The sequence below is a fragment of the Orycteropus afer genome, unplaced genomic scaffold (genome assembly GCF_000298275.1).
Source record: "Orycteropus afer afer isolate SDZICR_OR568_19922 unplaced genomic scaffold, OryAfe1.0 scaffold00026, whole genome shotgun sequence".
Taxonomy (NCBI): Eukaryota; Metazoa; Chordata; class Mammalia; order Tubulidentata; family Orycteropodidae; genus Orycteropus; species Orycteropus afer.
In genome coordinates, this window is record NW_006921613.1 from 15,565,216 (window position 1) to 15,593,073 (window position 27,858).

The 27,858-nt window shown below is 49.0% G+C and overlaps 3 protein-coding genes across 3 annotated transcripts in view; 1 reads left to right on the forward strand and 2 right to left on the reverse strand.

The window, feature by feature from the left end:
- Nucleotides 1-5,738, reverse strand: part of DUOX1 (dual oxidase 1) — a 30,729-nt gene extending 24,991 nt beyond the window's left edge. The window contains exons 1-8 of the mRNA XM_007935226.1: nt 5,681-5,738; nt 3,722-3,805; nt 3,151-3,315; nt 2,146-2,333; nt 1,809-2,010; nt 1,505-1,671; nt 964-1,024; nt 775-871 (exon numbers count right to left, since the gene is read on the reverse strand). Of these exons, the coding sequence (XP_007933417.1) occupies nt 775-871; nt 964-1,024; nt 1,505-1,671; nt 1,809-2,010; nt 2,146-2,333; nt 3,151-3,315; nt 3,722-3,805; nt 5,681-5,738 (1,022 nt within the window). The remainder of the gene's footprint in view (nt 1-774; nt 872-963; nt 1,025-1,504; nt 1,672-1,808; nt 2,011-2,145; nt 2,334-3,150; nt 3,316-3,721; nt 3,806-5,680) is intronic.
- Nucleotides 5,739-18,877: 13,139 nt separating this feature from the next.
- DUOXA1 (dual oxidase maturation factor 1) lies at nt 18,878-22,547 on the forward strand. Its single transcript, XM_007935227.2, has 6 exons — nt 18,878-19,024; nt 19,348-19,405; nt 20,091-20,225; nt 20,497-20,710; nt 20,975-21,192; nt 22,291-22,547. The coding sequence occupies exons 1-6, from the start codon at nt 18,878-18,880 to the stop codon at nt 22,545-22,547; spliced, it is 1,029 nt and encodes a 342-aa protein (XP_007933418.1).
- A 1,241-nt stretch (nt 22,548-23,788) lies between these two features.
- On the reverse strand, nt 23,789-27,652 carry DUOXA2 (dual oxidase maturation factor 2). Its single transcript, XM_007935311.1, has 6 exons — nt 27,506-27,652; nt 26,065-26,122; nt 25,666-25,800; nt 25,194-25,407; nt 24,436-24,650; nt 23,789-23,982 (listed from the first exon to the last, which is right to left on the reverse strand). The coding sequence occupies exons 1-6, from the start codon at nt 27,650-27,652 to the stop codon at nt 23,789-23,791; spliced, it is 963 nt and encodes a 320-aa protein (XP_007933502.1).
- Nucleotides 27,653-27,858: the final 206 nt, after the last annotated feature.

Genomic DNA, 27,858 nt, shown 5'->3' on the forward strand with positions numbered 1-27,858 from the left:
CTGCATTGTAAATTTTGGTCAATGACATGAGACAAAGTATATGTGAACTGCTGTATGAAAAGTGAATTTACTCTGTAAATCTTCACTCAAATCCTAAAAAAAAAAAAAAAAAAAGTTCTCTTTTTGTCATTTTGGAGCTAATTTTTTCTTCAGTTTTCACACATTTTTATAACCACCACCCCACCAAAGCTTATAAATCCCAGGCCCTGTGCTTATAGCTAAAAATGTCCCCAGTGTAGTGTCAAGCCTGAGGTTCTGACCCAGTTGGCTGTGTGATTCACCCCCTGAGCCTCAGTTACCCAAAACAAAAACCAAATCCACTGCTGCCTAGTTGATTCCGATGCATAGTGATCCTATAGGACAGATTAGAACTTTCCTGCAGAGTTTCCAAGCTGCAAATCTTTACAGAAGCAGAATGCCACATCTTTCTCCTGTGGCTTGTGGCTTATGGGTTCAATCACTGACCTTCTGGTTCATAGATGAGCACTTTAACCACTGTGCCACCAGGGCTCCTTGAGTCTCAATTAGCCCATCTTTATGCAGGGGATCTACAAAATCTTAAAATCTACACCAGCTACAGGAGAATATATGTATCTATGATATATCTACTTTTTAATTGTTAGCCTTCCCCACTATATTCACTGTTGCCTGGGAACATGGGCACTCAGGCTGATAATTGGGTCTTGAAGGCTCTTGGAGGCATATTTTTGTCACCTGAGGTTGCACCAACACACACACACACACACACACACACATTTGAGTGCCCTCCCTCACCTCATGTAGACACCAGGGGGCACCATGGTGGAGAAGAACTGCTCAGAAGCTGCCAGGAACTCTGGAGAGATGCTGGGGTCCAGAAATGGCCGGTACCCTGAAGGAGGGGAAGAAGAAAGAGGACAGAATTTAGCACTTAAACCACTCCTATGCTGCCCCTCAAACTCCCATCCTTCCTGCTCATCTCACCTTCATACTCTGGGGCCATTTTCTGCAGGAAGCTGGGCAACCACTCGTACATAGCGATGTTCTGGGGGGCAGGAAGAGGGTGAGGGGAATGCAGGAAGAAAGGGATGCTCAGGCTGGAAAATTTAGGTGGGGGGCAGGAGGGTGGGTAGGAAAGCAGGGGAGGGGGTAATCTGAGTCCAGGGAAGGTCTAGGTGGGGAAATGAGTGCCAGGCCTGGGTAGTGAAAGGAGAGGCTACTCAAACAGGAGCGATGTGGAGGCCTGATGTCAAGAAGCGACTCTGTTGGGTTAAGCCCTTTGAAGAATGAGGAATTTGTAGGGGCCAGGGCTAAAAAAATAATCACAAGCAACATCTTTTGTGGCGCTTTGCCTCCTTACAATTTTCAGGGCCTTTCCCTGACGTTAGTTCTCTGGGGACGGCGTGTCCTATTCAAATAAGTTGTGTCTGGGTGCGGGTTGGCCAAGGATAGGGGCTCTGCGGGGGTGGGAGTCTCCGGTGGACACTACATGGGGCACCGGAAGCCGTGGGTGGGTGCAGCCGACCTGGTAGGTGGCGATGACCCTCTTGCGCGCGTGCTGGAACAGCTCCTCGTCCCCCCAGCGCGGGTGCTCCTGGGCCAGCCTCTGCGCACACAGGTTGTGGTAACGGAACCACAGCAGCCCCAGCGCCTGCAGGAAGGGCTCGCGGTTCCCTTGCTCCGCCCCGAAGGCTGCATCGGAGGTGGGAGGCAGGGAGGAGATGGGCGGTGGCATGAGCAGGGGTGGCCAATCTTATGGACGCCCACCCGCTGACCCCCACTTGGCCTTAGGCGAGTTCCAGCGCCTCGCCGGGTCCCCGCGTCCTCACCATACAGCCCCCGGGGCCCGCGCTGGCCGGTGGCGGGGTCGGGCGCGGTCCACATGGTCAGCGGGTCCTGTGCTTCCCGAGGGAAGGCGGGGTCGGGCCCCGACGCCAATTGCCCCTTCGAGAAGCTCCGCAGCGCGTCGCTCCAGGAGTGCGAGGAGCCATAGATGGCGCTGCCGTCCAGCCAGCCTGTCACCTCGTTGGTCTGCGGGGACCAGGCAAGTGAGAAGGAGGATGGAGGGCCAGGTGGTGTCCCAGGTGTGAGGCCGCCTCTCCCTGCCCGGCCTGGGCCCCACCTGCCAAAGGTGCAGCCCCTGCCCGGCCGTCTGCATCGCCTCACCAAATCCCGGGGGTTACTGGGGCTCTGTCCGGTCTCAGGGTCCCAGCGACTCCTCTGGAAGGGTAGCACCACGTCCCCTCGCTTGTTAGGGTCGAATACGCGGTCTCCGGGCGGGATGCGGATGTTGAGAAACTCTGCAGGGCAGCCGGGTCTCTCTACATTCACCAGGTCTGAGAGCACGTGGTAGCCTGTTCACAAACGGGAGAGAGGGTGCTAGGATCAGCTGAGGGCCACACCCCTTGAAACGAAAAGACTCAGCAGCCATTATGGACAAGTTCAAGCCTTGACCTCCCCACCCCTGCCCATCCCAATCCTTTCTCTCTGCCTGGCTGGTCTGTACTACACCCTGGTCCAAGCTGTTGTTTTTACCAGATTGTCCTTCTCCTGGGTAACTGGGAGGTGCCCAATGAGTGTGCCTAGGCAAGCGGGCTGGCAGCACCCGCTCTAACATGCCCAGAGGCCTGGCAGCCCTAGTGGAATGTTGGACACTGGGAAGCAAGTATGGGCTCCCTGGATGACCAGCAGGAACCAGGCACCCCTGCTGGGCTACCATTGATCCTCAGCCACTGGGGTTACTGTACTAGCACCCTATTTTGACCTCCTCTCAGCCCTTTGCCAGCATGAAAACCTTGCCCGAGGAGCCACAGGGAAAAGAACAGGCCTTCATGAAAGTCCCAACCAGGTGATTTTCATGCTCCTGCCTCTACCTCACCCCCACCAAGTAGCCCAACATGAAGTGATGGCCCATTTTCTTTCCTCATCCCTCATTTTCTTTCCTGTGAGGCAGATTTATGCCTCTTCCAACTATACTTCACCTCAGCTTGGACCTTCCTTCCATCTGCTCTCTACTCCTACCTTACCCCATTGCCTCCCCCTCTATCTCTCACTTACAATTTCTCAGACCCTCCATCATTTCTCTTTCTCACTCCTTGACCCCTCTCCTCAGACGTAAAAAGGTCCAGCCTAACCCACTGGCTTCCTTCTCCTAGAAGTTGAGGGCCTTACCAAAGAAGACCCCCAGCACTGTGCGGTTTTTCAGTGAGGCCTGCCCTGCAGGGCCCCTCATAGCAGTGTTGCTGACGTCTCGGGGGTTGGGAAGTTGGGGTTCTCCCAAGGGCTGGTACACACCATCTGCATAGCTGGCTGGAACCAGGCGCTGCAGCCTAGAGCCTGGAGTGAGGGATAATACAAGGATGAAGCTTCAAGGGGCTCCCTGACCCCCTCTCTCCCAGGCTTCCCTCCATACCATATATCCTTGTTGTTGTTGTTGTTGTTGTTATGTGCCGTCGAGTCGGACCCGACTCACAGCGACCCCTCCTTGGGTTTCTGAGGCAGTATCACTACGGAAGTAGATTGCCCAACCTTCCTTCTGAGGAGTGGCTGGTGGGTTTGAACCACCAACCTTCTGATTAGCAGTCAAGTGCCTTAGGTACCACGCTACCAGAGCTCCCCATATATATGTATCCTAGAACCTTAAAAATGGATAGGCCTTTGCTGGTACCTGGCAGTCTCTGCTCCTCAGTGGTGAGTACCCATTCTGGCCTTGTGACTCTGTCTCTACTTGGTTCTCACTTACCTTTGCTGCCCCATCTGTGCTCCATGAGGTTGTTGTACCATCCATCAAATCGCTGCAACTCCCATGAAATGGAGTTCTGAGACCCTGTGTGAAAAAAGAGAGAAGGGGGCAACTGGTGAAATCAGTGTATGAAAGGACAGATGAGCCTACATAGTATGGGTCCTGTGAGCTTGGCGTGTGAAGTGGGAGAGAGTGGGCACAGATGCACAGTGCACAGATGGGAGGTAGGGTGAAGAGGGAGAGGACCAGGGCAAAGTGAAGTCCAGCCTTTAAGCTGCTCAGTCATAGAGACATGCCAGGATGCACTAAAAGAGCCAGGTGCGTGAATACACACCAACAGCCTTACAGAGGTAGAAAAGGCTGGAGGACGACAGTGACAATGGGGAGGAGGATGCAGGAGCTGCCTACGCCCCTCGCATCTCAGCTCCCTTGGAGACAAAGGACAGAAATCATTCCCAACCCTAAGACACCATATAGGGCAAGAGCCAGCTCTACCTCACACCAGGGAGGGACATGTTCTATAACCCATCCTTGGTCAGGGGCAGCATAAGGAGGGGCTTGGCTGTCTCTGGCTGAGCAGAGCCCAGGGCAAGGGTGTGGGCTCTCAGGGTTGAAGCTCTGGGGCTTGTTACTACATTGGTCTTTTTCCCAGTTTCCTGGGCGGGGTTAGGGATTGAGCTGGACATATGGATGATGTCACTCCTTCTCTTTTGGGGACATCATACCCCCATAAAATTCCTCCTCTTGACCCCACTGTGTTCTCCAAAAACTAAAGTTGTGGAGGGCACACTCAGCTGTTGGGTGAAGAGCTCAGACAGTGGGGTAGAGGGAAGGGCTCAGAATTGGGGTGGAGGTGGAAGGTTGGTCAGTAGGTCAGATGACTGGCCAGATTATTTTCTCCAAACTAGAAGGCTACAGGGCTGAGGCACCCTCTGCTTACCTCAAAGAACAAAAAGGTAGGGAGACTCACTCTCATTGTTTCCCCACTCAGACCAAGGACAGGATCTTAGACCCACCTACTAACTCTACCTCCCCACCCCCCACCTCACACACATACATATACATTCACTGTTCACCTGAAGGTCAGGGAAGGAAATGACTCAGGCCCAGCAAATAATTCAGCTAAGGATGAAGAAATTGGGGCAGGGACTAGGGCAGCCACATACATATGACCTCTAAAAAATGATGAGCTGGTGACAGAACAAGGAGGAAGCCTGTTGGGGAAGGTGTGGGAAAGTGCCTCTTGGGGATAAGAGGAGCAAGACCTGGGGGAGGCAAGGAAAATTCCAGACCAAGGCAGGGAGAGGGCTGGGAAGGAAGGTGAATGTGAACAGCTCTGGCAAGGGAGAAGCTACAGGGGCCATCTCACTATGTGGTTGCCTTCAGCCAGGACAGAGGATTCCACAGATTTTCTTTGTCTCCTGTTCTTGCATCTCCCACCACTGATAATCCTTTTTACCTTGTGACACTTTAAGCCCACTTCCCTTCTCAGACACCCAGACTACAGAGAATGGCCCCAGATTCGACCATCCAAAGCTAAAGGTAGCAAGATGAAATGCTTTTGGATCATATTGTTTTAAAACATCTGTGACTTCCCATTAGCTTTAAATCCTGTCTAACTTCAAAATGCTTTATTGTCTTACTTGTCTATTCAGTCTTTTCCTATTTTGGATCAGGGGCCTTTACTTTCTGGAAAAATAGAGAAGATAGAGGAGAGAGAAAGGGTCACAAAACCACAAGGGATGAAATAGGAAAGCTCTCCAACTCTTCATATTTGGGAAAGTTTTTATTTCATTATCCATCTATCCATTCAACAAGCTTGAAATGAACACCTACCATGTGCCAGACACTGTATTATCTAAGGGCAAGGGATGCAGAGATTAATCCTGTCATTGGAGGAGCTCAGAGGATGCTGGGTTTCTTTGTTCTAGCCATGTTTCTTCCTCAATTTGTACTCACCTGCAACAGTCCATGGCCCAACCAGGAGGGCCCATGCCAGAGCCAATTGGCAGCCCATGATGAAAATGATAATAGGGTCCAGCTGTTTGAACATCCCAAAATGGAAACTCTAGAAAAAAAAGAGGACAGAGAGAATGAGCCCTAGCTGTTCAGGAAAAATCAGGCCAAAGCCTCTATAAGGTCCCTATGAATCAAGGCCTGGGACTGAGCCAAGGCCGCAGTGGACAGCAATTAGCAGGATCTCTCTCAAGATTCTTTCATTCATTCAACAAATACTTAAGGAACATCTACTTATTATGTACCAGGCACTGATCTAGGCACTGGGGATTAAACAATGAAAAAAATAAACAGAAATACTTTTCTTCATGGAGTTTACATTTGAAGATTAATTTGAAAACCTTCCTTTGACCTAGCTTCCTACAGAGTATGTTCCTTGGACAGAGCCTTGCTTGGGGGTCAGAGACTGGGCTGACGTCTCAGCACTGCTGCCAGTTCCCTATGTGATCTTAGGTTAAGTCACTTATCCAATCTGGATCTTGGCTTCCTCTTCTGGTGATAAAGTAAGCATGCCTGCACTGTCTACCTCCCGGTGTGATTCTCACATTGAGTGCCAGAATCAATGTGAGAATTAAGTGGAATTCAAAGCAAGAAAAGTGACAGGTGTTATGCAAATGTGATACAGAATGGGTGAGCTGGACCCTGGCTCCTCTGGGTGGACTCAGAATGAATGTAGCACCAGGTGCTCTTGTGTTAGGTGCTGGCTCCTGCTTTCTCTCTCTACAGGCCAGCAAACCACCCAAGGACAACAGAGAAACAGGCATCAGGGGACTCAGTCTGGGACTTCTGAGCAGCACAGGGAGTGACTACAGCCAGTGAAGAACTAAAGGCAACCTGGAGATTATATTCGGGATAGGGGTGGGGAGGAAGGTAGGGGCTCAGGGAAAGCCTCACCTCCAGTCAAACCCTCAGGGCTCCCGCATGGGCTCCTGCATGTGATTGGAAAAATCACAGAGGAGGACCCCTGGGGGTGATCTCATCTCCTCTCCCCATTTCCCATCAAACAAATGAAAAAACCTAGACCCTGTTATAACTCAGAAAACCCAGTATTCCTCTGCTTCATTCCACAGAGCTTGTCCAGATGCTGGCCGTGTGTGCATGTGTGTGTGTGTTCGTGCATGCGTGTGTGCACGTGCACACACATACACACACAAGTGCATTGGGCCTGTGAGGAGGACTTTGAAGAGCTATACCCTGGATGGTTGGAGCTGTAAGGCTGGAAATGCTGAAGTGGCCATAGTGATCCTTTCCTGATCCATGATGCCATGCTCCTTCAGCCCTCACCCTCACCGATATGTCTTTAGGACACTGGGTCCCAAACCCCAGTGTCACCTCACACCCTAAAGGCATGCAGTGGGCCTTCAGGCCAGGCTGTGGGGACAAATGAAGAGGAAGATAGGTATACTTAATAATCACTCCTCTGGTGGTGTAGTGCCTAAGGCATTTGACTGCTAACCAGAAGACTGGTGGTTCAAACCCAACAGCCACTCCAGCGGAAGGAAGATTGGGCAATCTACTTCCGCAGAGATACTGCCTTTGAGACCTAAGGAGAGGTCCCTATGAGTCAGAATCGACAGCGGTGAGTTTGGTTTTGGTTTTTGTGAGTAGGTAGCCCTTAACATTTACACCCCAATATGGGTGCAGTATTTTCCCAAGGACTTGGAAAGGAAAGCACAATCTGGGCAGGGTGGTGAGGCCTCAGGCAGTGGCAGAAGCTGGGACAGAATACAGGCTTGCCTGGCTCTTGCCTCACAAGGCCACTTTCCCAGCCCCAAACCCTACAGTGGTGACTGGGGCGTGGGGGCAAGATGAGTCCAGGCCACAGGGGTACCAACCTGGCCCCAAGGGAAGTCTGAAGGGGAAGGCTGAACACTAAAGGCCCAAAGTCCCCTCCCTGGCAAGATGTGCTGGTTTCAGAAGGAGGCCCAAAGAGATCCCCTAAGTCCAAGCAAGGTAGGTCACCCAGCAACTCCAGGTTCAGAAGAGCCCTGTCTCCCCAAACATTGGTGGGATGGAGGACTGGCCCTAAAGCCCACTAATTTTGGTTTTAGGCTAAGATCGGAGGCGCCACAGAGTTGGAATTCCCCTTCCCTCGGAAACGTGAGGAAGCTGGGGCTCGCTTCTTGGCAGACCCAGGGCTCACTCGGTGGCCCTGCCCTCAGAGCACCCCCGTTGGGAGGGCCCTGACCCACCGCCCGGAGAAGCTCTCCCGGATCTGACCTGCGGCCGCGGCGTCCCGGGAGCTTCGGGCTGCGGCTTGGCTCCCGCCGGGCTCCCAGCGGAGCTCTCGACGCCAGCTGGGGTGCAGCTCCCCCTCCAGCTCTGCGCTGGGGCGGGCGGGGCCGGGGGTGGTGAAGAAGAAAGACCCGGCCCAGCTCACTCACGGGGCGGGGCAGGGAGGGGCGGGGTAGGGGCCGGCGCGCCGAGGACCCGCAAAGGTGCTCCGAGGGGTCCAGGGCGCTCGAGGTGAGACGGTGCGGGCTCCTGGGCTCAGGCTGAGGGAGAAACCCAGACCAGGCCCAGCGCGGAGCTGAAGTGGCCACGTGGGTACCGCAAAGGGCATGTTGCCATCACTGATCTGTTGAGGGGGAGGGGCCGGAAGAGGGGAGGGTGCAGGGGGAGTCTCTCCCTAAATCCTCTCCACAATTTCGGGTCTGGGCTCTAGAACCGAGAAGGTCGGTCAGCGCCGGCAGCCAGGCCTGGCGTCAAAACAAAGCCACTGTGCTGAGACCTTCTGAAAGTCGGAGATTCCCGCCCTACCCGAGTTCCTAGGGCCATCTGGAGGTCTCAACGCCTTACGAGCCTCGCCAGCATCCGCGCCCGGCGGGATCACCAGCTGCAACTCCAGGTTTGCTCTGGAACCACCTGCGGGGCTACCGGGCATGGGGTGTGGAGAAGGAGGGGTTGGAGGGATGGCGGCAGAGGGTGTAGACACCAGGCAGTGGGGTGGTCCACTTGCCCCTTCTCTGCCCCGGGTGCCCGGAGTGGAGGTGGCGGCGGGGGCAGGACGCAAGGGGAGTAGCTCCTCTGAGCCTCGAGGAGGATTTGAGAACGGCTTAGAGTGGGGGACTGGGAAGTAGCCGGAACAGGATTCGTTCTGTCTTAGCTTGAAACATAAGTGAGTTAAGGGAGGAGTGGGGCTTAGGAAGGGCCCCACGGAGAGGAAGGACGGGCGCTTTTGATAACAGACGGTCTGGACCCAGCTCCCTCCCCACTCCCATCTCCCCAGCGCGGCGAGGGAGGTTCAACCAAAAGAGGTGAGCGGCTGCCTTGGACGCTTTGTTTGGAAAAGACTTAGGTAAGGAACAGTGGTCTGAGTGTGGAAGGCGGGGTTGGTGCCTGCGGAGTCCGCGGGTTGGCCGTGCTTGAAGTGCCACCCCCAGCCCCGGCCCCTAGGGGCGCACTTCCTGAGTCCACCTAAACCAAGCTCAGATCAGGTGGTGGTTCTCCAAAGAGAAAGTTTGGTAAGAAACTAAGAGGAGGCAAGGAAAACTCATTAAGACTGTAAATACCACAAGGTATGCAGGCATAGAATCGTCATCTTAGTTTAACTGGTTTCTGGATAGTTTGGCTTACCTGATTCAACACCCACGAGCTCATTACCACCTCAGGACTTACTGGGGAATCCTGACTCAACCCATTTTTCAGATCCTGTTCTGTTTCTCCACCTAACTCCTCCTTTGTGAAACCACATGCATGCATACGCCCCCACACACCCCTTTCTTGAGGAGGAGAGTCTTGGGCAGGATTTCCTGCTAGGGTCCTACTAGCCAGCTAGAGCTATAAACTTTTAATGGAGACAGCCCCAACTGGAGAAAAAAATCATCACCTTCCAGTAGCTGTGCATCACCGATCAGACAGAGTTCTTGGCAACTCCAGGCATGTCACTCACTTCTCCTTTGAAGCAATTAGTAGTCCTTACTCTGGCAGATGAGGGGAAACAGGCAGGGGGAGACTTCTGGAAGAAGATCTGGTCAAGCTGCAAGAGAGGTCATAGAGCACTAACCAAGCACATAACTAACTTTAAATGATGAAGACTGCAGTTATACTAGGCTGAGTTTTCTTAAAGATTGTAACTATATCTCTTGCCCACCCCTGATACATACAAGGGAACCCCACTTCATCCTAGGGTAAGTAAGAATTAAGTAAATGTGTCTAAAATACATCTGGAAATGAGAAAAGACTCAGTATTTGAAATCTTCCATAGGCCAGGTGAGAAAGGAAGACACTAAAGTGTGGGGATTGGCCCACTTCTGTGAGAAACCACTGCCATTTTGTCACAGGGTCCTCTGATGGAGTGTTTCTAGGGGTCTATGTTACTGAGAATGAAGGAGAATGTATGCTTTCACTTTCTTTTGTCTGTCTATGTCTCTGGTTTTTATGAGCTTGTATTTATGTGTCTATATCTTGTAAATGTATGCATAATATAACAATTTACATTGTGCATATATGTCAGTCATGGTGTTCAGCTAGGTGAGAAATGGATCCAGTGAATATTGACATGAGATTTCCTCAGATTAGAAGACATTCTACTGTCAGATTCTACTTGTCAAGCCAGGGAGGAAGGTGTTGCAGATGAAAACATGAGCTTTGGATGAAAAGCAGGATTGCCGTGTGTGGAACCTTTTCATTTCAGTCCCACCTTTTCATGCAGGAGTCTTGATAGTTTAATAATGAAAACCAAATTGGAATCAGGGTCGTGAAAAATGAACTTTAATTAGGCAGTGTTGATTAAGGAAGGCCTAACTCTTGTTCAATTTAGAACAAGAAAAAATTAAGAAAGGTAAATTTTATTCACTTTTTTTTAACTGTAAAAATCACGAAGCATCTCTTTGCTTAGTCATCTTTAATAAACATTTTAGAGAATTAAGAATAACATTGTTCTTCTATACTTAAGATACACAAAGCTTTTATTAATGTTTCTTTGAAGCACTATGTTAATAGAGATGAGTCATTCTTGTAAAATATTTTATAAACTCCCTTGAAAATAAAGGCAGCAATAGTACTAATAAAATGTGACCCTGACCGAAGTAAATTACATTATTTATTATTTTCTTATATTGCAAGTATTTGATTTTAAAAATTCAGCATGCAAAATTTATTCTTGCTGTTAGCAAACTTCTGAGACAGGCTAGACTTTGTCTCACATGCTTCGGTCATGTTGTCAGGAGGCACCAGTCCCTGGAGAAGGATACTATGCTTGGTAAAGTAGAGGGTCAGCAAAAAAGGGAAGACCCTCAACTAGATGGATTGACAGTGGCTGCAATGATGGGCTCAAGCATAGCAAAGATTGTGAGGATGGCACACGACCAGGTCGCTATGAATTGGAGCCAGCTCGATGGCATCTAATAACAGCATTAGCAACCTTACTTTATCTTCCCATCTTATTCATGAATATATTCTACATTTTACAGCCCTTCCTCCTATGGCTATACATCAAAATGTAATGGCTTCTGTCTACGTGTTATAAATAAAAAATTGTTAGCTCAGTAATCATCTGCCTTAAATACAGGACTTCAAACCAGTTCAAACAGGTTCATTCATGGCTGAGGAAGCAAAATTGGAACAGACCTGAATTTTAAAAATTTGGGTGAAGTGGAAAAATAACCAGAATGGGAAAAATTATGGGTAGAAGCCCTGGAATGGGAGACTTGGAAGAGGCTAGCTAGTAAGTCCTTTCACTGGATGCAGGGACTGGATTACTACCAGGACTATGGAGAGTGACACACGTTCAAAGTGCAGGGATGGCCACCATCATTGAGTGGGGCACTTCTGTTTCTAACTCTGGTGGTCAAGAGATTTGGTGGCTATGACTCTGTCTGTCAAGAGATTTGGTTGCTATGCAACATGCATGCTGCCCTTGTTTTCAAAGAGAGAGATTAAGTTTCTAGCAGGCCATGACTAAACAGAGAAGAACTGGTTTCGAGCACTGTCTAAATATCATTATAACAGATTTTACAAGCTAATTTCATTCATAAGTTCTTAGTTATTCATCTTCAGCAAGGGTTGAAATACATATTTCTGATTAAACTAAACATGATCATTCATGCTTGCATCTTTGCTAGTTTTGAAGAGGTTTTCTGAAAATTTTGTGAAATTGATAGTAAGTCAGATCCCTTCTGGCCCCTTCCTTAGCCCAGTACTGGTGATACTCAGTTAAGCTGAATGGAAGAATATAAAATAAAGTACAGTTATAGGACAATAAGGAAGTACAGCTCCCTCTTGTGTGCAAGATCAGAAGGAACCACCCAAAGGAAAAGGAACTCACGCATTAATATATTCATTAATTTGGTATCCAGAGCCTGATTACTGTGTGCTACATGCAGCAGATGCAAAGATGGAAAAACAAAGGCTATTCCCTTAAGGAGTTAGAGTCTAATGGGGAGACAGATGTTCAAACAATTACAAAACAGTGTAATCACTGTGATCATGGAGTTATGTTCAAAATGCACTCAGAATGTGAGAGGTGGGAACGTCCAAATTGGCCTGATGGCATCAGAGGAAATTTCACAGGAGAGGTAACACAAGCTGAGACTTGAAAAGTGAAAACAAGTTTGCCAAAAGGGTGAGAGCATTCCAGACAGAGGAAATAGCATATACAAAGGCATAAAGTCTTGAAAGAGCACATCACATTGAGGCAAATAGTTCAGTAGTGTTAGAGATTCATCTGAAGATAAAGGAGTAAGTGGGACCAGACCATGATGGACTTTAAATGTGATGGTGAGAATATTATCCAAGAAATCATTGTTGTTTTTAGGTGCCATCAAGTTGGCTCCAACTCATAGTGACCCTATGTACACCAGAATGAAACACTGCCCAGTACCGCATCATCCTCACAATCCTTGCTGTATTTGACCCCATCATTGTAATCACTGTGTCAATCCATCTCCTTTTTTTGATGACCCTTTACTTTACCAAGCACAATATCTTCTACAGCGACTGGACCTTCTATTCCACCTTCTGACGTGACCAAAGTAAGTGAGACAAAGTCTGGCTGTTCTCGCTTCCAGGAAGCATTCAGGCTGCACTTCTTCCAAGACAGATTTGTTCATTCCTCTGGCAACTCACTCACTGCCATTGATTGGGACCCAACTCATAGCGACCCCTCCTTGGGTTTCCGAGACAGTATCACTGCGGAAGTAGATTGCTCAACCTTCCTTCTGAGGAGTGGCTGGTGGGTTTGAACCACCAGCCTTCTGGTTAGCAGTCAAGTGCCTTAGGCACTATGCAACCAGAGCTCCCATTCCTCTGGCAGTCCATGGTATTTTCATTACTCTTCACCAACACCCCAGTTCAAAGGCATCAACTCTTCTTACAGTCTTCTTTATTCATTGTCCAGCTTTCACATGCATATGAGGCAATTGAAAATACCATAACTTGGGTTAGGCATACTGTAGTCTTCAAAGTAACATCATCTTTGCTTCTTAACACTTTAAAGAGGTCTTTTGCAGCAGGTTTGCCCAGTGCAAGACAATATCTGATCTCTTGACTGCTGCTTCCATGGGTGTTGGTTATGAATCCAAATAAAATGAAATCCTTGACAACTTCAATCTTTTCTCCATTTATCAAGATGTTGCTTCCTGGTCCAGTTGTGAGGATTTTTGTTTTCTTTATGTTGAGGTGTAATCCATACTGAAGACTGTAGTCTTTGATTTTCATCAGTAAGTGATTCAAGTCTTCTTCATTTTCAGCAAACAAAGTTGTGTCATCTGCATGTTGCAGGTTGTTAATGAGTCTTCCTCTGGTCCTGATGCTGCAATCTTCTTCATATAATTTGGCTTCTCTAATTAGTTGCTTAGCATATAGATTGAATGAGTATGGTGAAAGGATACAACCCTGACACACATGCAGTATACCCTTGTTCTGTTCAAATGATAGCCTCTTGGTCCATGTACACATTCCTGATGAGCACAATTAAGTGTTCTGGAATTCCCATTCTTCACAGTGTTATCCATAATTTGTTATGATCCACACAGTTGAATGCCTTCGGATAGTCAACAAAACACAAGTAAACATCTTTCTGGTATTTTCTTTCAGCCAAGAACCCTCTGACATCAGCAATGATATCCCTCATTCCATGTCCTCTTCTGAATCCAGCTTGAATTTTTGGCAGTTCTAATGTCAATGCTGTGCATGGGGTCCCTATGAGTCGGAAACGACTCGACGGCACTTAACAACAACAACATCAATGCACTGCTGCAACCATTTTTAAATTGTTTTCAGCAAAATTTTACTTGTGTGTCAAAGTAATGCTATTGTTTGATAATTTCCACATTCTGTTGGATTATCCTTCTTTAGAATGGGCACAGATATGGATCTTTTCCAGTCATTTGGCCATAGCATAAACAAGTAAGTGCCTCCAGCTGCATCCATTTGTTGAAACATCTCCATGAGTATTCCACAAATTCCTGGAGCCTTGTTTTTTGCCAGTTCCTTCAGTGCAGCTTGGACTTCTTCCTTCAATACCATTTGTTCTTGATCATATATTCCCTCCTGAATTGGCTGAACATCAATCAATTCTTTTAGGTACAGTGACTCTGTGTTTTCCTTCCATCTTCTTTTGTTGTTTCCTGCATTGTTAAATATTTTGTCCATGAATCCTTCAGTATTGCAATTCAGGCCATGATTTTTTTCTTCAGTTCTTTCAGCTTGAGAAATGCCAAATGTGTTCTTCCCTTTTGGTTTTCTATCTCCAGGTCTTTGCACATTTCATTCATTATAATACTTTACTTTGTCTTCTTGAGCCACCCTTTGAAATCTTCTGTTCAACTCTTTTTGCTTCATCATTTCTTCCATTCACTTTAGCTACTCTACATTCAAGAGCAAGTTTTACAGTCTCTTCTGACATCCATTTTGGTCTTTTCTTCCTTTCCTGTCTTTTTAATGACCTTTTGGTTTCTTCATTTATGATGTTCTTAATGTCATCCCACAACTAATCTGGTCTTTGGTCATCGGTGTTTAATATGTCTAATCTCTTCTTCAGATGGTCTCTACATTCAGGTGAGATATAATCAAGGTCGTATTTTGGCTCTCATGGACTTGTTTTAATTTTCTTCAGCTTCAACTTGAACTTGCATATGAGTAATTGATGGTTTATTCCATGGTCAGCTCCTGGCCTTGTTTTGACTGGTGATATTGACCTTTCTTCATCACTTCTTTCCACAGATGTAGTCGATTTGATTCCTGTGTATTCCATCTGGTGAGATCCAAGTGTATAGTCACCATTTATGTTGTTGAAAAAAAGTATTTGCAATGAATAAGCCATTGGTCTTGCAAAATTCTAGCATCTGATCTCTAGTATCATTTTTATCATGAAGGTCATATTTTCCAACTACCAATGATTTGTCTTTGTTTCCATCTCCCACATTCCAATCACCAGTACTTATCAATACAATTTGATTGCATGTTTGTCAATTTCAGACTGCAGAAGTTGGTAGAAATCTTCAATTTCTTCATCTTTGGCTTTAGTGGTTGGTGAATAAATTTGAATAATAATAATCCTAATTGGTCTTTCTTGTAGACGTATGGATAGTATCCTATCACTGACAGCCTTGTACTTCAACATAGATCTTGAAATGTTCTTTTTGACAATGAATGAAAAGCTGTTCCTCTTCAATTTGTCATTCCTGGCAAAGTAGGCCATAGGATTGTCTGATTCAAAATGGCCAATACCAGTCCATTTCAGCTCACTAATACCTAGAATATTGATCTTTATGCATTCCTTTTCATTTTTGACAACTTCCAATTTTCCTAGATTCATACTTCAAACATTTCACACTTTTATTATTAATAGATGTTTGTAGCTGTTTCTTTCCATTTTGAGTTGTGCCCCATCAGCAAATGAAGGTCTTGAAAACTTTACTACATCCATATCATTAAGGTTGACTCTGCTTTGAGGAGGCAGCTCTTCCCCAGTTGTATTTTGAGTACCTTCCAACCTGAGGGGTTCATCTTCTGGCACTACATTGGGCAATGTTTCAGGGCTATTCATAACAGTTTTCCAGTAATATTTCATATGGTGTTTCACTGCTATTCATAAGGTTTTTACTGGCCAATGTTTTCAGAAGTGGATGACCCCATCCTCTTCCCAGTCTGTCTTAGTATGGAAGCTCAGCTGAAACTGTCCATCTTGGGTGACCTTCCTGGTATTTGAAATACCAGTGGCATAGTTTCCAGCCTTACAGCAGCATGCAAGCCACCACAGTACAATAAATTGACAGACATGAGGTAGCCAAAATCATTATGAGCATGGAAATAAAATGATTATGTTTGCTAGTTAGAAAAATTATTCTGACACCAGGCAAGAGATGGTGAAACTGAATTGAGGCAGAGGCAATAAGGATAGAAATATGTGAATGGTTTCAAGAAATATTTAGGAATAAATATAAATAAAATGACCCAAGTCTCTGGTTTATTTGATCTACATGAGGTAGAGATGCCGCCAAAGAGACATAGGATAAGAAGCAGAGTAGGAACAATGACTTCAGTTTGGGATCTGTTAAAATTTGAGGCATCAGTGGAACATCCAAGTGAACAGGTTCACTGGGTAGTTGGTCTTTGGAGTTTGGGATCCAGGTAGGAATTCTACCTGGCCATCTAGATTTGAGAGTGATAAGAGAAGAAAGCCAAAACAGCCCTGGGGAGAATCAGTATTTAAGAGTGAGGGAGAACTAGAAAAGACCCAAGAATAGGAGAGCCAAAAGCAGGAGACCCACAAGAATATGTTGGCATGGAGGCCCAAGGAGAAGTTTGAGGAAAGAAGGAGTGGTCTACAGGGTCAGATACCACAGAGAAGTCAAGAAGGATTAAATGTGAAAAAAAGTCCTTTAGATATAAGTGACTTAATGGAAAAGGCAGATCACAATGGATTAAGGAGATGTTGTTGTTGTTATGTACCATCAAGTCAGACCCAACTCATAGTGACCCCTCCTTGGTTTCCGAGGCAGTATCGGAAGTAGATTGCCCCATCTTCCTTCCAAGGAGTGGCTGGTGGGTTTGAACCGCCACCTTCTGGTTAGCAGTCAAGTGCCTTAGGCACTATACCAGTATAGACTATTTCAAAACAGCATGACAGAAATGGGGAAAATCAGATAGGGTAGCTGGAGAGGATCCAGAAGTGTCAAGGGGTGCTGGTGTCCCTTTTCTTTATTATCTTACAATGGGAGGAATTTAGCACATGCTTGGGAGAAAGGAGCCAGCAGAGAAAGAGAAGCTGAATAAACTATGGAAGGTAAAAAAGACAATTGATAAGAAAAGTGATGGAGAAGGCAGGCAGGATTGGGATGAGAGCCCAAACAGATGGATTTGCAGCATCAGAGAAAGAAGAGACACCAGTTCCTCTGAGATGGTGGTCAGGAATGAACAATTAAGAAAAAAAGCAAAAATTTCTTCGTGTTAAAAATGAGGCTCAGAGGTTATGTACCTTGCACAAAAGACAGGATTAATAACTAAATGTGTCTTTCTGTCTGTTTGACACCATGCTATCCTCAGAGATAGCACAAGAAGTGGACAGCTTGGAAGGAGAGGGGCAGGCTGGGAATTAGCACATTGTAGGAGAATTACAGGATATAGAACTAGAAGGGACTTGGATATCCAATTATAGATGAGGAAATGAGGGCCAAGGAAGTTGTCACTTGCCTGTCCAATGTTACAAAATGAGTCAGTAAAGAACTGGAACTAGACCCAGAACGGATTCCACCCCAGGGCTCACTCCCTCTAAGGATTAGAAAAAAGAGATAAATGAAATAATTAAATTACCCCTCCTTCCCAACATGGTGGCTTCAATTTACTGATACTACTTTGTTCCAGGCACTATTCATAGCACTTTCCATACACAATTTCATTTCATACTCACCATGACCCTGTGAGATATGCGTTATTATCTACATTTTTCAATAAAACCAAGTGTCTGCACCAGACAAGTGACTTGCAAGAGGCAGAGGCACAGTCTAGGGCTGCTTGACTCTAACCAAAGCTTATTCTTTTGCTATATTGCTCAACAAGATGCTACATGGTCAGACTATAAACTACGGAAGCTTCTAGGCAAACTGAGGCCTACAGATCACACTTAGGGATAAAGGCGAGCAGGAATCATGGATTCAAAGAAGTGTTTTCTTTTTCTTTTACTTTTTAACATGTCTGAAATTGGAGTCTGTCTGATAAGCAGTGGCCATTATGATTTAATTGACAGCATTTTTCTTTCTTTGTAGTACATAAAATAATAGTGTGTCTTGCAATCTATTCTGTCTTAGATTTAACAAAATAGAGTAGATTCTAGTACCATTTTCCAATGTCTTGTCTGCCAATGGAAGATGGGGGCCAAACTAGCTGAGATCAGGGGAAAGGCAGAGAAGACCAAAGTCAAAGTCTGAGCTGAAATGAGGCCTGGGAATATGAATAGAAGAGAAGGGCCAGTCTTGGTGATGTGTGGGGCAGAAGGACACCTGGCCTCAGCACTGTGCCTGGTGAAGGGCAAGTGGTCCTTCATTGCTTACTGAGGTGAATTCAATTAAGTTCAGTTGTTCTGGAGTTGCTAGAATAGGAGCAAGGGTGCTTGAGAAAGCTGGACAGACCAGTATGAGCAGTACCAGGTTTGGGAATCAGCTCTCTGGTGTTATAGTTGGATTATATACTTAGCAGAGCTGTCAGGTCTTAATTCCCTTGGGGACCAAGGAAAAAAGCCAACCTTTTTGTAATCTGTATTACCTTTCACCCTTACGCCTTCACTTGATAGTAAATATAGCACTTTTTATGTTCTGTGTCCTCTCTGTATGTACTGTAGGCCTGAGGGAACTAAAGAGAATTATATTTAAGACAGTCCTGGAAGAAGCAGAAAATCCTAGAGGGTAGTGGTGGCAATGATTCAGAGACTTGGGGTTAGGAAGGGACCATGGGGTAACAGACTGACTGCCAAGACCCTCACTCTGCCAGCTGGGGGGTTGGGGTGGCTGAGGGGCAGTGAAATGGCATGAACAGTGTGGAGTCTGGTGAAGCACTAAAATGTCAGCTGCAGAGAAGAGGGACCTGGATTGTTTTATTTTCTGTTCTATCTCCAGCACCAAGAACAGTGCCTGGTACACAGAGAATACGACATCATCTGTTCTGTGCAGCATCTGCCTCCCCACACATACCCTCACCAAAATGACTGCTTTGGGACACACGCTCCCCTTCTATGCTGGCCCCAAGCCAACCTTCCCAATGGACACCACCTTGGCTGTCATCATCACCATCTTTCTGATGGCACTAGTCACCTTCATTGTCATCCTGCCTGGCATTCGGGGCAAGATGGTGAGAAACGAACCTAGCCCTGGGGGCCCTAGCCCCAGAAAGGCTTTGGCCTCTGGGTGGGGGTCTGGCCTCCCTAACTATAACCAAAAGGAAAAAGACTCCAGCTCTAAGAAAAGTAATCATACCACACCACACACCCACCAGTATAGTGTCTAGCCCCCATTCATTGATTCAAAAGATAATTTTTGAGCATCTATGTGCCAAGCAAGATTCAGTTGACCAAATGACTACAATTTTAGAGGCACCCCCACCAAATTTGGCATGAGGAAGGGTGGACTTGGAGGGAGGACGCACCTTACTAAATCCACCCACCCTCCACTCAGAGGCTGTTCTGGCTGCTTCGGGTGGTGACCAGCTTATTCATCGGGGCTGTGATCCTGGGTGAGTGCTGAGCCCAGCTGACTCGGGCAGCTACCTTCATCCCATTGGTTCCCCAAGTCTGCTTCTCTTCTCCAGGCTTGCTTCCCCACAGCAGCCTCAGCTTCAGGCTGACCTTGCAGACCCTGTTCACATGCCTCCCTCAGCATGACCTCATGCCTTCACTGTTACTCTTGACCTGAGGAGAGCAGTTCCCTGGGGAAACCATGCTGGAGGCATCTCCTCAATCTTTCTAACTTTATTCAGGGAAGAGCAGGCCAAAAACTGTCTGTGCGGAGAAAACCTCTGGAGACAGGAACAGAAAAAATGGGGGGAGGCTTGCTTTGCTTTGGTGATTGATTAGGCAAATAGGGGAGACAAAAGGTCTCTGTGGAAGCTGTGTTTGCTTTACGGTTTGTTATGTTAATGAATGCTCTCTAAGTGGCCTGAGTGGCTTTCCCTAAAGAAGGGTAGAGGACTGGTAGAAGGGGGAGGTACAAAAAGGACAAGCAGAGTGTGACCAAAGGAGATCTTGGACTCTGACCCATTTATTCATCCCACATATTGTTTGTGGATTTAGCATACACCAGACCCTGGGCTAGTTACGGGTATATGATTAAGAGCAAAACAAACATGGACCCCTTGTAGTGCTCCAACCCAGTAACCACCAGATCCCTCTATGTCTATATGTCTGACTCCCCAACCCTAGCTGTGAATTTCAGTTCTGAGTGGTCTGTGGGCCGGGTCAGCACCAATACGTCATACAAGGCCTTCAGTTCTGAGTGGATCAGCGTGGACGTTGGGCTGCAGATTGGGCTGGGAGGAGTCAACATCACACTCACAGGTGAGGGAGGGCTCTTACCTGTGAGGGAGGAGAAAGCTCTGCTCTGTGTCTTTGGGATCTATGTTTGGTGTGGTCCAAAGAACTACAAGATGTCTAGCACTGATGTGTGGGTGTTGGGGCATGGAAGGGAGGGAAATTCAGAGGCCTTGGAAGCTGCCTTCTTTTAACTGAGACCAGCTGTTGTTCCTCTGCCCAGTGTGGGTGAGTCTCTGTCCAGGTGAATGCCCTCTGGCCTAGGGGTCCCTGCTGAACACAGCTGACTCTTCCCTAGGGACCCCAGTGCAGCAGCTGAACGAGACCATCAATTACAATGAGGAGTTCACTTGGCACCTGGGTGAGAACTATGCTAAGGAGTACGCAAAGGCACTGGAGAAGGGGTTGCCAGACCCTGTGCTCTATCTGGCTGAGAAGTTCACCCCGAGCAGCCCATGTGGCCTGCACCGCCAATACCGCCTGGCCGGGCACTACACCTCAGCCACACTGTGGTGAGTATGGGAAGGGGTGGGGAATGGAAGCCTTGCTTGCTTAGACCCAAAAATGAAGTTTTACCAATCCCTCCTCTATTCATGTGGAGGTTTCTAGTGGGACAGGCTGGCACCAGTCACTATGGAACTTGACTGGGAAGCCCATGGGCTTACCTTACCCCTTTGAGGCATCCTTGGGTCCCTGAGCCTCCACCTAGGCCTCTCCAGCTCTGCCAGCAAGTAGATGCACCCTGGGCCAATCCTCACCCGGTTCTGCCTCTCCAGGGTGGCATTTCTCTGCTGGCTGCTGACCAATGTGATGCTGTCCATGCCCGTCCTGGTCTATGGTGGGCACATGCTGCTGGCCACAGGCATCTTTCAGCTGTTGGCGCTGCTCTTCTACTCCATGGTCACTTCACTCACCCCGCCCTGTCCCCTGTGCCCGGGCACTGCCACACTACACACTCACCATGGGCCTGCCTTCTGGATCACATTGACCACAGGTGAGGCTCAGCCCTAAAAACAGGCACTGGAAGGCTCAGGAAAGGGAGGATGGGTCAGGGACTGTCTTATCGATATAGGTATAGTTGAGAGTCTACCTCTGGGGGCCAGGGCTGCCTTTCCACTCTTTAAAGCCCCGTCCCTCTTATATCTCTTATTTCCTGTTTTTCTGTCCTCAATTCTACCCGCCCTTCCTCTACATATGTGCCCACTTGTTTGTATCTTCTGTCTCTGCCCTGTCCCCCATCTCTCAACTCCTTCCTAAAACCTCCAACTCTGTGTCACCTTCTCCAAACATCCTTTGTATGGCCATTCCTGGAAGCCTTCTCTATCCCTGCCTCACATGGTCCTAAATTGTGCTGCAGTTTTATTTTCCTCTCTTGCTTGTCCCTGGGTCTCCCCCCTTCTCCATGCTTCCTCCTTTGTGCTCTGGGATCAGAGTTCATTCTGTGTCTCTTCTGGGATGTAATTGAAGGAACGAACACTAGAATCGGAGCCCAGAAAGTCAGAACAACAGAGCCACACCAGTCTATGGCCCTAAGCCAGTCACCTCTCTTGAGCCTGAATTGCCCTGAAGCAGGGACTCTAGGCTTTCTTTAGAGTTGTTCAGATGCTCCAAAGAGAAGATGGCCTTGGGGCAGGATTACTGCCACTAAGGTGAGACAAAAGGAGCCCCAGTGGCACAGTGGTTAAAGCACTCAGCTGCAAACTAAAAGATTGGTAGTTTGAACCCACCAGCTGCTCCATGGGAGAAAGATGTGGCAATCTGCTTCCATAACTATTTGTTGTTGTTGTTGTTGTTGTTATGTGCCGTCGAGTCAAAGCCGACTCATAGCGACCCCTCCTTGGGTTTCTGAGGCAGTATCACTACAGAAGTAGGATTGCCCAACCTTCCTTCTGAGGAGTGGCTGGTGGGTTTGAACCGCCAGCCATCTGGTTAGCAGGCAAGTGTCATAGCCACTATGCTACCAGAGATCCCCCATAACTATTTACAGCCTTGGAAATCCTATGAGGCCAGTTCTACTCTGTCCTATAGGGTTGCTGAGTCACAATGGACTCCATAGCAGTGAATAAGGTGGAGGACTTGCCCTTGTCTCTAGGACTGCTGTGTGTGATGCTGGGCCTGGTCATGGCAGTGGCCTACAGGATGCAGCCCCACAGGCTGAAGGCTTTCTTCAACCAGAGTGCAGGGGAGGACCCTGTGCTGGGGTTGAGTCCTGAGGAAGGTGGACTCCTGACCCCCCGCTATCGATCCATACCCGAGAGTCCCAAGACCCCGGACATCCCTCTATCGGAAGATTCCTCTGAGGCATGCTGTGAGGAGGAGCACACCAAAGAGCTTGACTGTGTCCTATGACATTCTTCTGATGACCACCTGGACTTCCGCTTGGGCTTCAGACCTTACTGGAGCCCCATAAAAGCACCAGAGCCACCCCCAGAGCTCTGTCCCCCAGCTCCAATATGTAGGTGGAGAGAAAAAGGGGCTCTACCCATTTGGCCCCATGGTAGTGAATTTCTTTTCTTTTTTTTTTTTTTTTTTTTTTGCTTACCCATTGATGTTCTAAAAGAAAAAACAAGCTCCAAGCTACTGTACAAACATTCAGCATGCATATATATCCTATTGCCATGGTCAAGACCAAGCAGGGAGCTGCCAATGCTTCTTGCATGTCAAGCCTGCCTTTTCTTGATGCTTTGCCTCTTTGAGGCGCCCTTGACATTCACTGAAACCCAATTTATCCCACATAATGTGTGTGTGTGTGTAGTGGGAGAGTAGAGTCTGATTTTCATTTGCACCTTTTGTTTTCCTTTTACCCAGGCCTCATTTGCTTTCTTCCTTTATTCTCCCGACTTGTGTGACTTCTTGGTGCAATAAAAGACAGCACTGGGGGAAATGAGATCAAACTCTACCTCTTAAGTCTCACATTAACCAGCTGTGCCACATTCTCTTTGAGCTTCAGCTTCCAAATTTGCCAAATAATACTGTAACCCTTGCCAAGGATCTTTAAAAATCCCAGGATTTATATTTTTATTCCTTGCTGATATGTACCCTCAAGCACAACCCTAAAAGGAACCAAGTATGACGAATTACTGAATAATCTCCAAAACACTTTCTCCCAAGTCCCCTCAACTGGGCAAGTGAGTTGCGGCTCACGGAGATGCTAGCTCCGGTCGGTTCCCCTAGGGTCCCACTAGAGGGCGCCCCTTTCCCAGCGCCTTTCTTGGACTATGCCGGATTCTCCTACAGAAAATCCGGTTTCGCGGCAAGGCAGAAGAAAAGCCTGTATTAGGCTGTCTGCAACCTAGCCAAACCTCCTGAGAGCTCGCGCTTCCCCAAGAGCCTAGGGAAGGTATGAAAATTCAGGAAAAAAATGTTTTTAAAAAAGGAAAAAAAGTTTATTTACAGTTCATTCTGGGAGACTCTTTCTGGGGGGTTTGCGAAGGTGTGTGTGTGTGTGGGGGGGGTCCGAAGCTGCTCTCCCTTCCCGCAGGGGCCCACAGCACTGGGCCCCTCCCCAAGTTCTGGTGTAGGCCCAGTGGGCACTGCTTACTGGCCTGCTCCGGCCTGAGGCACGATTGGAATCCGGAGTTGAGACCCCTTCACAGTTTAGTGATGATCTCTAAGTTTGGGTCCTCGAACTGCTCGTGCAGAGGGCTGTTGACAATAAGAAGCGAGCGCCCTTTCGCCTGGTCTTCACGATTCTTGCCGCTTTGGTCCAGGAAGGTGCGAAGAGCGCTGGGCTGTGCGTAGTGAAGGCTGACTACCGCCCCTCCGAGGAAAAGACACAGGATGCCTGCGGCGACGGAGACTGGAGTAAAGGGGGAGGCCAGGGCTCCGGGCCAGAAGCCAGGCTGCCCTCCCCCATCTATGGGTGCTACCCCTTCCCTTTCCTTTCCCGACACAGACGCGCAGAGGCACACACACACGCACACACACTCACACACTCGCGCGCGCGCGCTCTCTCTGCAGAAAGTATTCTAATACGGATTATACAATGCATGGGTTTGCGTACAAACGGGAGCAAGACACCGAACCCTTTTGAACCCCGCCCTCCCATCCTCATATGTAAAATGGTCATGATACAATACTGCAGACGTTGATACAATAGACGTCTACGAAATGAACAACTGAGAGTGGCAAATTAGATACGAGATGTGAACGCATTTTGTAAACTGGAAAGCGCACATCAGTATAAATCCCGTCCCCACTCTTCCTCCCCAGGCCGGTGCAGCCCCTCAGTCCTCACCAGTGGCCAGCGTGAGCCAAAAGGCGGCGCCGTAGTGAGTGGTGAGCAGAGCCGAGCCGAGGCGGAGCGGGCACAACGGCGCGCTGGAGACCGAGGCGAAGGCGAAGACCGAGAAGAGCGCGAAGGCGCCGGTGCTCAGCAGCGCCAGGCCTCCATAGAGCGGCACCGGCATGGAGAGCAGCGCATTGGAGAGCAGCCAGAGGCAGAACGCCACCCTGCGGAGGGACGCGCCGCGCCTTGAGACGGGAGGACACGTCCCCGCCCCACCTGGGGGACCCTGAAGGGAAGACACCACGCCGGGTCTGCAGCCAGACTCTCTTGCACCTATCTCTTTGAGCTAGAGCCCAGGTTTTTCCTTTGGGCGGGAGCTCCCAAGGAACTGTTTAAAGCAGGTGGCTGAAGACCGCGCGGGGTTCTTCCAGACCATCGAGATTCCCACAGCTCTGCTCCGCTTTGCCCCTAGCCCAGCGCGAAAGCTCAGAGCTTGGAGGGCAGAGGCGAAGGCTGGGGGGGGGGGAGATCCCAGGGGGTGAGGGGGGCCTAGAGCTCTAGGCCTTTGCTGGGTCCTTCAGGATTCCGACGGTGTCAGTGGACCTCGCGACCTTCTAACCCAACGAGTCGTAATTCTCACTCGGTGCACTTTGGGCTGTAACTGGAGCGCTCCTCCTAGCACCCCATCCCCTCCTCACGCAGACTCCTCTATCCGCACCCCACCCACCCCCCGCGCTTGTACACCGAGCCTCCTTTCCAGCCCTCACCACAGCGTTGCGGTCGCGTAGTGTCCCGCCAGGCGGTACTGAAGGTAGAGTCCGCAAGGGCTGCTCGGAGTGAACTTCTCCGCCAGGTAGAGCACGGGATCTGGCAGGCCCCTCTCCAGTGCCTCGCCATATTCCTCCGCGTAGTTCTCGCCCAGGCGCCAGCTGAACTGCTCGTTGTAATTGATGGTCTCGTTCAGCTGCTGCACTGGGATCCCTGAGGAAAGGCGGCGGGGATCTGGGTGTGCGAGCGGCGGGGAATGAGGGCAACTGGGGAGATTCGGATAGGAAAGTGCGGGTGGGGGGTCCACGGCGAGAGAAATAGGTTTGTTGAAGGTTGGGGAAAACGCAAATCCGCAAGAGCCAAAAGCTATTTGAGCCTGAGATCTGGGAAGTCCTTTAATTGTCCCCCACCACGTTCCCCCAAGCCCGAATCTGCCAGCCTTAGGAGCTCCCTTCGCCCCAGGCGCCTCACCTGTGAGTGTAATGTTGACCCCCTCCAGGCCCACGTGCAGACCGACGCGGGCCCTGACACGCGCCGCACTGAAGGCCTTGTAGGATGTGTTGGTGATGATCCTACCCACAGACCATTCTGTGCTGAAGTGCACGGCTGTGAGGAGAGGCACACGGTGGGGAAGGAGGAGAGATGGCATTAGAAGACTGATGATGGGAGATGAGATACTGGGCAGAGAGGTGGGAGGGTCTAGGGGATCCAGTGTGGTGTGTATAGTAAGGGTAGAAGAGGGCACCAGAAAGAACCCAGAGAAAGGGGAGTGTGATCAGGAACCAACCCCAGCTCCCCATTTTCCCAGAGAACCTCTGCCCATCTCCCTTATCACCCCACATCCTCCCCTCCCATGCACTACACACTCACCCACAATTTCAGCACCTATGAACAGACTGAGAAGAATTCTCACCAGCCAGAACCAGCACTGTAGGAATAGGCACCCAAATCAGGCCTGGGCACTAACCAACAAAAGCTCTCAAGACCTCTCATGACCACAGTCACCTTTGTTCTTTAGAGCCCCAGAACCCACACCTCTTGCCCACCCCCTTTTCACAGTTACATTCCTAGTATTTTTGAGGCTGGCTTCAGACTCGCTTTCCCTGCCAGTCCCTCCTGGTCCAACATTCTGATGTTTTCTGGTCATGTGCTTCTGCCTCTCCAGTCCCATTTTCCCATCCTTGGGCAGCACAGGCACCCACGCCTTTCACTCTCACTGCCTTCCTTTCCCCAGCTGTCTGGCTCTGGTCCAGCCTCCAATTCGGGTCACTGCCTGGTGAAGCTCAGTGAGTCCAGGAGAAGTGTTAGGCAGGCAAGGGTCACCTCCCCCAGAAGAGGGAGGCTCCAGGGTTTGGTCACCAAGGAGGGGAGGAGAGGGGAACACAGCTCTCAGATACTTGTTGGTGCACCACTTCCTGGGGAAACCAACACAGATCAAGAGGCAAGAATGCTGGATCCTCCTGGACTTGAAAAGATGCACAACTTAGGTGGGGATATGGTTGAGGGAGGAGTCTAAAGAAATGCACCCAGTTTACAACAACTAACAGACCTGTGATGGGGACATCCATACACATGCTTCTCAACCCAGCACATGGTGGACACACAGAAGCCTGGACTGCTGGAGGTTTGTTTTGGCGCCTCTTAGCCCAAAGTTCAGGAGCTCTGGTGGTTTAGTGCCTAAGGCATTTGACTGCTGACCTGAAGGCTGGTGGTTCAAACCCACCAGCCACTCTTCAGAAGGAAGATGGGGCAATCTACTTCCTCGGAAACCCAAGGAGGGTTTGCTATGAGTCTGTCCGACTCAATGGCACATAACAACAACACTTCCGTACTAGTGATATTGCCTCGGAAATTCAAGGAGGAGTCTTGGAAACACAAGGAGGGCTAGCTATGAGTCAGATCCGACTCCACGGGCAGTGAGGTTTTTGTTTTTGTTTTTGTTTTTTTTTTTGGTTCATTGTTCACCACCAGAGGACCGGATGGGGATGGAGCTGCAGTCCGGGAAAAGGCTGGAGCCCGACAGCACGTGAAGCCTAGAATCAGTCACCAGCCTGATGCACTGAGCGCCTGCTCTCTGCTACAGCCCGCTGAAGGCCCCAGCTGGGTCAGACGCCAGGATGTCTTAGGTGGGAAGCTCTCCCTGTTCTTGACAACGGGCGCTTGGTGCTCCAGACTTTTGTCTGCTCCTCTTATGCCTTAGTTTGACCATGGGTGGAGGCCCTTGTCACAGTCTCACCTGTCCTGAAACCCCGAGAGCCAAGCTGCCATGAAGTACCCCACTAATAGACCTCTGTTTCTAGTGCCCCCTTACCGAGTAGCCGCGGATCCCGGGCAAGATGAACAGGAAACTGGTGACCAAGACCAGGAACACCACAATGACGACGAGCAGCGGGGCGCTGAAGTTGGCCGCTTGCAGAGGCCGAGGGTAGAAGGGTAGCTCGCTGTCCCACAGGGTCATGCCTAGCGCTGCGCGCGGGCGGGCGAATCAAATCTGCAAGCAAGGAGAGCCGCTACTAGTTCTCACTGCAGTTCCACTTCTCTTTCCCCCTACTACTGTAGGCTGGCCAAGTCCGAGCCCCGCGGGCTGCCCTCAAGCGCTCTGGGATAGCCGACAAGCGGATTTATTTCTCACTGTCTATGGCCAGTTATTTTCCGGACTTTGCG

Coding starts and splice junctions, on each gene's coding strand:
- DUOXA1 (XM_007935227.2), top strand. CDS start 18,878: ATGACTGCTTTGGGACACACGCTCCCCTTCTATGCTGGCCCCAAGCCA. Junction 19,025..19,347: donor CTGGCATTCGGGGCAAGATG/GTGAGAAACGAA, acceptor CCCTCCACTCAG/AGGCTGTTCTGGCTGCTTCG. Junction 20,226..20,496: donor AGTCAACATCACACTCACAG/GTGAGGGAGGGC, acceptor ACTCTTCCCTAG/GGACCCCAGTGCAGCAGCTG.
- DUOXA2 (XM_007935311.1), bottom strand. CDS start 27,652: ATGACCCTGTGGGACAGCGAGCTACCCTTCTACCCTCGGCCTCTGCAA. Junction 25,408..25,665: donor GGTCAACATTACACTCACAG/GTGAGGCGCCTG, acceptor GCCTTTCCTCAG/GGATCCCAGTGCAGCAGCTG. Junction 24,651..25,193: donor TACGCGACCGCAACGCTGTG/GTGAGGGCTGGA, acceptor GTCCCTCCGCAG/GGTGGCGTTCTGCCTCTGGC.